Source organism: Zerene cesonia, unplaced genomic scaffold (assembly GCF_012273895.1).
Source record: "Zerene cesonia ecotype Mississippi unplaced genomic scaffold, Zerene_cesonia_1.1 Zces_u011, whole genome shotgun sequence".
In the NCBI taxonomy this organism is placed as follows: Eukaryota; Metazoa; Arthropoda; class Insecta; order Lepidoptera; family Pieridae; genus Zerene; species Zerene cesonia.
In genome coordinates, this window is record NW_024045141.1 from 380,478 (window position 1) to 392,843 (window position 12,366).

General features: G+C 35.6%; 2 protein-coding genes across 2 annotated transcripts in view; both read left to right on the forward strand.

Annotated features, from left to right (window-relative positions):
• On the forward strand, positions 1-7,999 carry LOC119839298. The gene is made up of 8 exons (XM_038365539.1): positions 1-104; positions 1,746-1,936; positions 2,624-2,769; positions 3,743-3,888; positions 4,642-4,760; positions 5,554-5,688; positions 6,564-6,728; positions 7,753-7,999. The coding sequence occupies exons 1-8, from the start codon at positions 47-49 to the stop codon at positions 7,987-7,989; spliced, it is 1,197 nt and encodes a 398-aa protein (XP_038221467.1). The 5' UTR covers positions 1-46; the 3' UTR covers positions 7,990-7,999.
• Positions 8,000-9,721: 1,722 nt separating this feature from the next.
• Positions 9,722-12,366, forward strand: part of LOC119839282 (xaa-Pro aminopeptidase ApepP-like) — a 22,041-nt gene continuing 19,396 nt past the window's right edge. The window contains exons 1-2 of the mRNA XM_038365518.1: positions 9,722-9,759; positions 10,311-10,387. Of these exons, the coding sequence (XP_038221446.1) occupies positions 9,722-9,759; positions 10,311-10,387 (115 nt within the window). The remainder of the gene's footprint in view (positions 9,760-10,310; positions 10,388-12,366) is intronic.

The window sequence follows — 12,366 nt, forward strand, 5'->3', positions numbered from 1 at the left end:
TGTTTGCCGTTTGCTTGCCAGACGACGTCGGCTGACGTGCCCAATCATGAAATACTGCCTCGTCTTGTTGATGTTAATAAAAATTGTGAACGAAGTTTACGGAGGTAAGTTTAATTTTAGAATCTGTACATTTTTTATCGCGCGCATTCTTCCAGCTAGTGACGTTTGAATTTTGACAGGGCAAGAAAGCGCGCGTTTTTTTTTTCTTCTTCTTTCAGGCCAGGTTACAGGAGCGCTAGGAGTCTGGGCATGCTATTTTCTTAGGCTTACTATGTATTAAATTTATTTATTATTTATTAGCAAGGACAAATATTAAATTCACAATGATGCTCTGCCTTCTGTACTAGGTACCTGTATCTCAGAAGACAGTAAATAAACGTGATATATAGTAGTAACTATCATAAACAACTCCATTTAATTTTGTTTCGAAAAATAATATTGCTTAATTAGGGTCTTTTAATTAAACGATCTGGCTTTGAATAAATAAGTGAATTTATTTCTACTATTTGTTTTTCCTTGTATATTTGTTATATAAATATTAACCCGTTATATTTGTTTCAAGTAAAAAGATTAACAAATTTAAATACAATTTTGTATATCTAACTGTACCCTGTACACTTAAAATAAAAGATTTATTTTATACATATGAACCGTACAAACAGCGTTTTAGGATTTCTTTCAATTTGTGTCTATTCATTAAACGTCATATTATTTTAACTCATGTTATTCTCAAGTTATACAACATTTAAACAGTCGCTTATTGTGTAAATAAGTTACTGTTATGTTATACAAAATAATAGAACACACTGTCTTTATTCATATATTATAATTTTGTTATAGCGATATATATGACGCATATGAATGTCATTTAATTGTCTCTGGATGTCTTCATTAATACTGCAATGAGAAAGATTTTTTTTTAAGTATGTGTATATGTAATTGATTGAATTAAATTCTAGCGATTTTTGGCCAAACAGGGCGAACATGTTGTTGTATATTATTAAAAAAAATTATGACATTATTAACTCCTTTATAACAAACTAGGTGTGCTATGCTGTTTAACCCACATCCTACATCATGTTAATTTTTAGTCTATATCGTTATTGAAGAAATGAATAACTATCTATTATAATATACACAAAAGTAATTTTTAAATTCGAACCAGCAGTTCATGAGTTTAGCGCATTCAAATATGAACGAACAAGCTCTTCGGCTCTATTGAACATTTAAGTGTATACCTTGCAAAGATTAAATTAATTATTAGATATTATATTGACGATACTAAAAAAGAAAAATGTATCCACATAATACACTAAAGCAGTGGTGGCTCAGTGGTTAGAAACTCGGACTTCAAAATCGATAAGTCGGGGTTCGAGACCGGGCGAGCGTGCAGGAAATAAATTGATTTTTCAATTTATCTGCGCATGTAGATAACATCACCACTGCATAAAACGGTGAAGGAAAACATCGTGAGGAAACCGGCATGTCCAAGAATCAAAAGTTCGATGACATGTGACATCTGCCAACCCGCACAGCGTGGTGGATTATGGCCCGAGCCCTCATAGGAGGTCTGTGTCCCAGCTGTGGGAACATATATGGGCTGATGATGATAATACACTAAAATATAATTTCTTCCAAATAAGTAAATAATAAACATAGAGTTTATTATTAACTAAGTAATTTACAAATTTATCTGTCCTAATAATAGTATATTATTACATAAACAATAAATTTAATTATTCCAGGTTGTAATTTATCATTAAAAAATGATTTCTCAACGCCATCACCGGTTTATTTGCACAAAAACAAATTTTTGGCGCCAAACACGCCGACGGGTGACATTTTGTTGGGGCGTTCGGAAACTCTGCAAGTAGCCTGTCCGGGACATAAGATCTCCGTTGTTTTAGGAAATAAAACGACGGGTATTGATGTATTGGTAAGTCAAAATTATAAACATATATGGTATATATACTCTTTAATAAAAAGCATTATTTAATAAAAACTTTACTATTACGCTTTATGGGTTGGTACAAGTAAAACTTATATTTATTTATACGATTTTTTTGTCCTTTATTATTATTATTGAAGAACTAGATTTACGCAGACGGCTTCGCCTGTGTAGTCAAAAGAATAATAGAGTCTAAGGTTTTTACCCGCCTAGTTCCAGTTCCCGTGGGAACTCCAGTATTAATACTTCCTATGTCCTTTCTCGGAACCAAACTATCTCTGTATTAAATTTCATATAAATCTTCACTTTGAAGTGTAAACGTGTGTGCGTTTTTGAAAATCGACTGTTGTGTTGGTAACCTATCAAAATTTTTTAAATTGTAATATTTTAAATCCTACTTCCTACTATCCTACTATTCCTACTAATATTATAAATGCGAAACTTTGTAAGGATGTGTGTGTGTGTTTGTTACTCTTTCACGCAAAAACTACTAAACCGATTGCAATGAAATTTTGTTACGTAGACAGCTGGACAACTGGAACAACAGATTGGCAAATTTTTATCCCGTTATTCATATGGGATACGGACTTACGCGTTTGAAACCGTGGGGCACAGCTAGTATATATTAGAGTAGTATTAATTAAGAGCAGTATTAAAATTAATTACCACTTTCAGAACGTAAAATGTGTTTCAAACAAAATATTTAGATCGCTAGATATGAATTGGGTCGGTGAAATAAAAGAGATTAAATGCACTGCGTTGCCATGGTTTACTGAAGATGAAACGAATAAATATTGCCATGGAAGAAACAAGATTTTCAGGTAAGATAATGATAAATATATTTATTTAATCTGTGGTATTGGTAAGGGAATTTTTTAGACCGCCTCCTTGGTACAGTGGTTAACGCGTGAGCGTAGAACCGTGGGGTCCTGGGTTCGATTCCCGGTGGGGATGCAAAAAAAGACGTCTTGGTCTGGCAGGACACAGAAGGCTGATCACCTACATACCTCAGTAGGGGTACATGGGAGTTATAGGATGACTGTTCCAAATTATGATAGTAGTTTAAAAAGTAATGTAAAGAAATAAATAGCATTCCCAAAAAAAAAAGGCGGCGCTGGTGTCGCTAGTGGGTATTGCTTAATAATAACATATAGAATTATTTTATCTGTAGTAATAACACAGATAATATAATGCTATACTAGTACTAATATGTTATCTTATATATCTCTTATATATCTCTTATAGGATGAAAAGTTGCCTATATGTTGTTCCAGTTGTCCAGCTGTCTACGTACCAAATTTCATTGCAATCGGTTCAGTAGTTTTTGCGTGAAAGAGCAACAAACACACACACATCCTTACTAACTTTCGCATTTATAATATTAGTAGGATTAGTAGGAAATATTATAGTATATCCTGACAAAACTTGAAAAAATTGCTGTAAAATCTTTACCATAGTGTTTGAAATAACGAGAGATGATTTTTATCTTACAGTTAGACTTTGGGGGGGATTATAGGGGGGGGGGGGAATCTAATTGAATCTCAGTTAATCTCACTTTGGGGAGAGAGGCTCTTGGCATATTTTTTTATATTTAAGTATATAAATTATAAATACTAGTCTTAGCTGGTCATAAATTAAACTACTGAATCAAATTTTTCTTATTTTAATCAAATCTCACGGAATCTTGGAGGGGAGATTAAAAAATCAAGAAACACCTACGTTAATGGACGCCCCCTAAATGCTACAAACATTATTATGTATTTCTAATTCCAATGTTCTAAAATACCATTTCAGAACTGGCTACAACATATCCGGAACATTCCACACATTGTATGAAATATGCTTCGATAAGGACCTGCTCACACCAGTGTATGTGAAACACGAATTGACTCCAATGAGCAATTTCAAGCAAGTGGGTGTGAGACGACCTTCTTTCTATGGTATTCATTTGTTTACTAGATGACTTGGTGAAGATTACTCTTTTTTTATGTCATAGTCGTCAATGGAGCTGGTGGGCCGCCTTACAAGCGCTACCGCCGCCCATGAACATTTAAAGAGGCATAAAGTCCATTGCAGAACTTACGCCTCTACAAATGGATTGTCGACTTTAAATTGGGAAGGGATTAAGAAAGGATTGGCAAGAGGAATAAAGGAGAGGACTGGAAAGGGGAAGGAAAAGGATATGGGCCTTCGGTTCCTCCACTCGTCGAATGAAACACAGCAGAATGCTATTTCACGCCGGTCTTCTGTGGGGGTGTGGTACTTCCCCGGTGCGAGCTGGCCCAATTCGTGCCGAAGCGTGCTCAACTCCCACATACTTTTAGCGGGGACGAATTTGGGAAAAACGAACCAGTCCCAATGGCCCCTTCACTAAAGCGGCTCGACGGAACACAGTGGGGCTTTAATCGGTTGGAATCCGACATAACCCACTCTTGTGGGGGCCGTGGGTATCCTTCACACATTGTTAAATGAATCTTAGCATTAAGGGGTATAAGAAATGATTGTGAACGAACGAACGAACAGACAAATCAAAGTCGGTTCAAGCAGTTTTCTTTTTTTACGGATTGCCTGATTTTAAGACTTTTATATATACGTTTAAGACTTATATTATAAATGTCTTTTTCTCTTTCCCATCATGAGTATAAAGAAAAGGAGCGGAAGGGAGTGAAAAAATAAAATATCCATATTTTCAGGAGGTCAATTATTTGGAAAAGTACGAATTTCGCATATGTACAAAATTGAAAACCAAAGAAAAATATTTCAAGACATTCTGGGCGCAGGCATGGATCAGAAATATATTACGAAAATTCAGGTCTGTATGCAATGCGTTTGAATCTTAGTTTTAGTCGTACTCACAGAGATATAGTAATATTTATACATAGACAGAGTCAAAGTCAATAGTCATACTTATACATAGACAGAATCATAGACAATAGTCATACTTTAAATCGTACTTATAGCCATGATCAGAGTCATACTTATAGACTTGTCATAGTCACAGTGACACTACTAATTGACAGAATGACACTAAACTTGTAGTTATAAAATAATAATAAAAATAATACGGCCCCCCTCTCCCCCCACTCGCCGAATGTAACACAGTAGCATGCTACTGTTTCATGCCAATCTTCCGGGGGGGGGAGGTACCTTTCCCGGGTGCTGGTCCAATTCATGAAACTTGGTCGAAACTCGGTCGACTCCCATAAAAATACATACATTCTTCGCGTATATATTTAAACCAAATATGAGTGTAATATAAGGCTTGAATAAAACCAAATTAGTATTTTCATGTGTTTGATTTTACGCGAGTATTATACATTTAGAAATTAAAAACTTTTTAACGGATTTTAAACCACCACGAGAAGACCACGAGTCAGTCTCCCCGTGACCACGCTCGCTGTAAACTGTTCGAAACTTCGGGTCAATAATATAATGAATAAATCGCGTTTAAAATCCGTTAAAAAGTTTTTAATTTCTAAAATCAAATTATCATTTTTTAAAGGTTCAAGTCAAGAGTGCCCAATGGCCCCATGTTTATTTCAATTAGTAATAAACATATTATCCTAACATTGAATCCATCACCACATTAGTCATAACTGTTATAGTTTTTAAACCGCGGGCACCTCGCGCCGAACGCCGATTTTACATTGAACGCCGAGCAGCGAGCGTCGTTCCACTACGGGAACACGGCGCCGCAATGGATGCGGGGCAACGCTGGGGATTGGGCCGCTGTTGAAGATGTGAGTCTTAACTGGGATTGGGAACGATTGTGCGCCATTTTGTGACGTCATATCATTTGAATTGACATTCGAATGAATCGTCCTAGGTAGTCAGGCAGTATAAATATAAACCACTATGCAATAAAAAGGATTTATGTTTTCAACAGATTATAAACAATTAACCCTCAAGCGTAAATAATGGGAAAGAATATTAGTTTAAACAGAGAAATGAAGTTTTATTTATTTATGTAATACTAGCATACTCGGCCACGCGTTGCTGTGGCTGTGGAGTAATAATTGAAAATATTAAGGTTATAAATTATTGGGATAATTAATCAAAATAAAAACTATCCTATATCGTAAGTTCAAAAAAAATCATCAAAATCGGTTGAGAGAAGAGTTTATTGGGAACATGCATCATGGTACTGGATTTTTATATATTTAGATGGTCATCCAACACCTGTTACATCATAACTTATACATAGGATACATAGAATTAACAAATAAAAATAAATGTGACAGATAATTATAGGATAACACAACATGCATTTTGCGTCAAGTTACAAGTTTTTATATCCTACTTCCTACTAATATTATAAATGCGAAAGTTTGTATAGATGTATGTATGTTTGTTGCTCTTTCACACAAAAACTACTGAACCGATTGCAATGAAATTTGGTACGTAGACAGCTGGGCAACTGGAATAACATATAGGCAACTTTTTATCCCGATATTCCTACGGGATACGGACTTACGCGGGTGAAACCGCGGGACGCAACTAGGTATCATATATAATGTATATCTATATATCATATATATATATATAAATTTACATGTTTTTAAATATAAATAAAGCCTTGTTTCATAAAATCATTAATACACTGTTGTTTCATAAGGCGGTGCGCAGACGCGTGAACGCTCTCAACACAACAGTGACAGTGTACACGGGGGCTTACGGCGTGTCCACACTGGCCGACCAGCATAATGTCCAGCAGGAAATCTATCTAGGCTCAGATGGCAATAATAATTTTATTGTGCCTGTGCCGTTGTATTTCTTTAAGGTAAGTTAGCAGACGCTGGATCACTTGTTTAACCGACTTCAAAATTGAGGTTAAAAAGTGGCTATTTTTTTTGGTTAAAAACCTGATAAATTATTTACTAGGTGAATCGATTTTTGTGATTTTTTTTTGTTAACTGGTACCTTTGAAGTGGTCCCATATAAATTTGCTCTAATTCTGAATTTTTGAAGGCGCTGAAGTTTTTTGTTAAAAATATATATCTATACTAATATTATGAAGAGGAAGAATTAGTATTTTTGTTTGTTTTTAATAGATAAACTTAATAACTACTGGACCGATTTTAAAAATTCTTTCGCCATTAGAAAGCTGCAACTTCGCTGAGTGACGTAAGCTATATATATGTACCACGGGCGAAGCCAGGGCGAACTGATAGTTAATTATGAAACACAATTTACAATATCAAAATAGACCATTGTTAGATAGTCAGTTGTACTTCCTTACTGTTATTCTTGGTGATTGATAAAAAAATGTATAAAAAAATATGAAAAATTGTAGTATAGTGTTTCATAAAATTAATTTTTTATATCAATGTTACTAACAAAATGAGTCTGAATTACTTGAAATTAAATGAAAAAAAATAAATAAATAAATGGAGTCGGGAATGGTGGGTCATATGATGGTAAGGCTCGGCTCAAGGCCCATGAATATTTCATCATCATCAGCCCATACATGTTCCCACAGCTGGGAGACAGGCCGCCTATGAGGGTTCAGGCCATAATCCACCACGCTGGCCAAGTGCGGGTTGGCAGATGTCGTCGAACTTTTGATTCTTGGACATGCCGGTTTCCTCACGATGTTTTCCTTCACCGTTTTGAGCAGTGGTGATGTTATCCACATTTGCAGATAAATTGAAAAATCAATTTATTTCCTGCACGCTCTCGCCCGGTCTCGAACCCCGACTTATCGATTTTGAAGTCCGAGGTTTTCACCACTGAGCCACCACTGCTTTTGCACTGCATGAATATTTGGGGAGGCGTAAAGCGATGAAAAAATTTTTTTTTTTTAGGTTATATACGACCCCAAAGAGCGTAAAGCGCTCGTGTTCGTTCTTATAAACTCAACATATTACAACACTAGTATGATAGACGAGCTGTCCTTCTGTGCGGATATTTGCGAGGACAGCAAGTACTCCTGGCTGAGGTGGAGGAACGACGGCACTCACAGTTTCTGCTGCGAGTACCAGGACTTCGTGGAGCACATAAACGTGTTGCCGAAACTGAATGTGGACGGGCTTTTTTATTAAATGACCGGAGTCAATTGGTGTTTTATTTACCTATAACCGATTTCAAAAAAGGAGGGTTAATGCGACTAGTTTTTTGGCTGTGTTATCTCATCACTATATAGTATAAAACAAAGTCGCTTTCTCTGTCCCTATGTCCCTATGTATGCTTAAATTTAAAACTACGCAAGGGACTTGATGTGGTCTTTTTAATAGATAGAGTGATTCAAGTGGAAGGTTTATATGTATATTAATATCTATTAAACTACTCCGAATTAACGCGTGCGAAGCCGCGGGCAAAAGCTAGTGACCCCTAAGTTACGACTGCATGTACCGATTTTATGATTCTTTTTGTTTCAAAGCTGGTGCCTCTCGTTTGATCCCAATTATATAAGTATATGGTCTAGCAACGCAAGCAGTAACTTGGCTTAGTGGTGAGAACCTCGGACTTCAAAATCGATAAGTCGGGGTTCGAAACCGGGCGAGGGTGCAGGAAATAAACTGATTTTTCAATTTATCTGCACATGTGGATATAATCACCACTGCGTAAAGTAGAGAAAAACGTTAGATAAAGGAACTAAGAAGAGAAGCACACAGCCCGTAGTGGCCCGTATCCTTGTTTTAACCCTTTGCAGTCCTTTCCTTTATTCCTGCGTAATCCTTTCTCCGGCGAGGCTAATGATACGGGCGTCCGGCTCCCACCCACTGAACGAAACACAGTCTGTACCATGCTATATTTGATGCCGGGCTTGGTGGTACCTTCTCCGGTGCGAGCTGGCCCAATTCTTGGTCGATTTCTATACTCATACGTATAGTATTTTATAACAATGGAGTCGGGTATGGTCACGAGGTCCGGCTCCTCCACTCACCAAACGAAATATAGTAGTATGCCATATTACGCCGGTCTTCTGTGGGGTGTGGTACTTCCCCAGTGCGAGCTGGCTCAACTCGTTTCGAAGTCTGCTCGACTTTCACACACAATGTTCTATATTCAATTACGAATTTATGACATCAAAATTTTTATAATGGGATCAAAATATGTGACTGAAATTGTAACTAAATCCCATCGTTATCTTTTAACAACATTGATAAATGTATAATCTATTTGATTAATAAATCTTATATTTAAGTACTTGCCGTTTGTTTGTTTTAAACATCAATACTATTATAAAATTCGTTCGAAAGAATATAATTCAAATTATAACTTATACATTACTAGCTGCGCCCCGCGGTTTCACCCGCGTAAGTCCGTATCCCGTTGTAATATCGGGATAAAAAATTGCCTATATGTTATTCCAGTTGTTCAGTTGTCTACGTACCAAATTTCAACGCAATCGGTTCAGTAGTTTTTGAGTGAAAGAGCAACAAACACACACACATCCTTACAAACTTTCGCATTTATTATATTAAGTAGGATTATAGTAGAATAGGATAGGAATACTGACTGTCAAAGAATTAGAGTAGATATTCTTTTTTTAATCGCAGTAGTTACGATTTCAGTTTCCTATTGTAAAATTTTTATTAATCTTATTTTTGAGGGATTTGTTTAGGGGATGAATAAAGTCTCACGTCATGACACCATACGGGAAATCTAAAAAAACACCTCAAGGTTTTATGAACGCCCCCTTACATAGGTCAAATTCAAGCGAAGTCGGACGATATCGTAGTAGTGTACTATACAATAAAATCGTAATACAAACGATAATATATCGGATATTATCGGATAAGAAATTTATTAACTTAATTATTTTTCAAAATGGCTGACGTGCGGAGGGTCTGTTTATTTTATTTGATGTGAGTATTTATATTATAATTGACTTCAAGAGACGTTTACAATATTAGAATTTTTTTAACAATATTTTCATGTGGAGCCGAATGAATGTTTCTTTCTTTCTTTCTAGATATTTACTAGCTGACTTGGGTGATAGGATACTTTTTATTCCAATCAAATGCCCCCTTGGGTTACAATAGAAATCTTGATATCCAAGCGGAGCCGGGACGAGGTTCTAGTGAATAATAATAAGATATATTTAGCGTTTAATATAATAAAAGTATATTTATCCCTATACAAGAACTTCTGAAGCAAATTTAATAAAACTGCCCTTCTTTAAGTCGAGCACACCCACCAACAAAAAGGGTTATCATTCCGGCGCAAAACATTAGGGTTATACGTACAAAAAAATAAATTAACACATAAACTTCTCACGTGTTTAGAAGCCTTTATAGTACAATTAAAGATTCCGTTAAAACGTCAAATTTATAAAAATGATTATCTAAATGATAGTGATGACGATTGATGATGATGATGTCAAAGATAAATTCTAAAATAATGTTCATCTGTGTAGAGTTTTAGTTCACTCCGCCATCAGCTATGTGCCGAGATCAGACTACCAATGGGCGGAACCAGACTCCAATGCTCCTTGTAAGTATATTTCAACTAGATTTTTATTATAATGTGGGAGTCGAGCGCGCTTCGGCACGAATTGGGCCATCGCACCGGGGACGTACCCCACCACACAGCAATGTCTATTAAAACTGTTATTCCATCCAGTTTGTGCTGAAGCATCTGCCTCCCACGATAGATTAAACAAACCAATTTAAAATCAGTTCCCATTTAAATATTAGCTTTTATTAGCTTCACTAATATGTTGCTTATATATGTCTCTTTGAAGTCGGTTTTAATCCACTTTTAACGGACAGATTTTATTCAAATTTACACTTGTCAAGAATCGGTGGTAATACAATCCTACTTCCTACTAGTCCTACTAATCCTACTAATGTTATAAATGCGAAAGTTTGTAAGGATGTCTGTGTGTGTTTGTTGCTCTTTCACGCAAAAACTACTTAACCGATTGCAATGAAATTTGGTACGTAAACAGCTAGAAACCTGGAATAACATACAGACAACTTTTTATTTCGATATTTCTATGGGATACGGACTTACGCGGGTGAAACCGCGGCGCGCAGCTAGTATTATAAATGCGAAAGTTTGTAAGGATGTGTGTGTGTTTGTTGCTCTTTCACGCAAAAACTACTTAACCGATTGCAATGAAATTTGGTACGTAAACAGCTGGACACCTGGAATAACATATAGGCAACTTTTACTAGACTTACGCGGGTTTAACCGCGGGGCGCAGCTAGTAATTTCATAAATTTACCATATTGTTTTGATTAGGATCGCCAGGATTAAATAATTTACTGTATAGAATGCTCTATAAGAAGAAAATCATTTGTATCTATCATTAAGTCGTACATTTTAGCTTTACTAAACTATATCTATAAGCAAACTAGCAAACTTGGCGAACTTCGTTTCGCTACCAGATGGCTGTATGTGAAAAATGAATTTCCCGTTTTTCTGTTGAAATTTTCCCTGAATTTTCTTTGCTATAAACCTCACGGAGCCCGAGACCTTTCCAACGAATGCAAAACCGTGGAAATCGGTTCGTGCGTTTTGGAGTTATAGCGTCAGGAAGGAAAACCCGACTTATTTTTATATAGTAGAAGATTACATATATAAACACATACACACACATACACACGCACTCACACACGTACATACTCAAACTCCTCCACTTATAGGCAACTCAGTATATAGATATTTATTTATTTTTCTTCTCTATTGTATTCAATTATAATTTTTAATAATAATGCTGTCAAATGGCTCAAATTGTGAATCTACTTTAGAAGCAAGCTGTTTCTCCTAAATACAGGTTGCCCTGCAATCTAGCTAGGGAAACATCGGCTTGATATATGTAAACTTTAAAAATATATGTAAGACAAACCGTTTATATAAACTAAATTGTAATTGCTATAAATTGTAATTTTAAAAATGAAAATGTATGTATGTATGTATGAAATAAATTGAAATTGAAATTGAATAATTGACCTCTATTAAACAATACGTGAGCATCTTATCTAGCACTCAACACAATTAATTAAGCCTTGGCAAACTATTCCATCCAATAGCTTTTACCTTTTTTCTGTGGCATTTTGTTGCGTTGTTACGTTACCCTACCCGTCGTCGACGATCGGTCATAAGACACATTATTCAACTTACCTTCATTGTAATTATTATATTGTTACCTTACGCACGCTTGTATTATTTCGTATTAAAATAGTATAAGTATGAAATAGTGTATATATTTCACGATATACTGTCTTGATATATTGCACTAAATTGTATTAAAAACATAGTGGGAAGATACTGTCGTCTAAGATACAGGCTCGGCGTAGTTTAGACGACTAGTGTCCATAGTTCGTTCCTTTGTTCAAGAATTCAAGCCATGTATATGCAATGTCAATGTAAGGTATGGATAAATAAAGATTATTATTATTATTTTTGTATCTGTTTTTACATCTCAGCAGAAATGCTGGTAAAAGCTACATTTACGGGTGGTGACC

What these genes read in the sequence shown, in the direction of transcription:
- LOC119839298 (XM_038365539.1), top strand. Translation starts at nt 47, where the DNA reads ATGAAATACTGCCTCGTCTTGTTGATGTTAATAAAAATTGTGAACGAA. An exon ending in CGACGGGTATTGATGTATTG is followed by an intron (nt 1,937 to 2,623) that starts GTAAGTCAAAAT and finishes TACCACTTTCAG; the next exon opens with AACGTAAAATGTGTTTCAAA. An exon ending in TGCCGTTGTATTTCTTTAAG is followed by an intron (nt 6,729 to 7,752) that starts GTAAGTTAGCAG and finishes TTTTTTTTTTAG; the next exon opens with GTTATATACGACCCCAAAGA.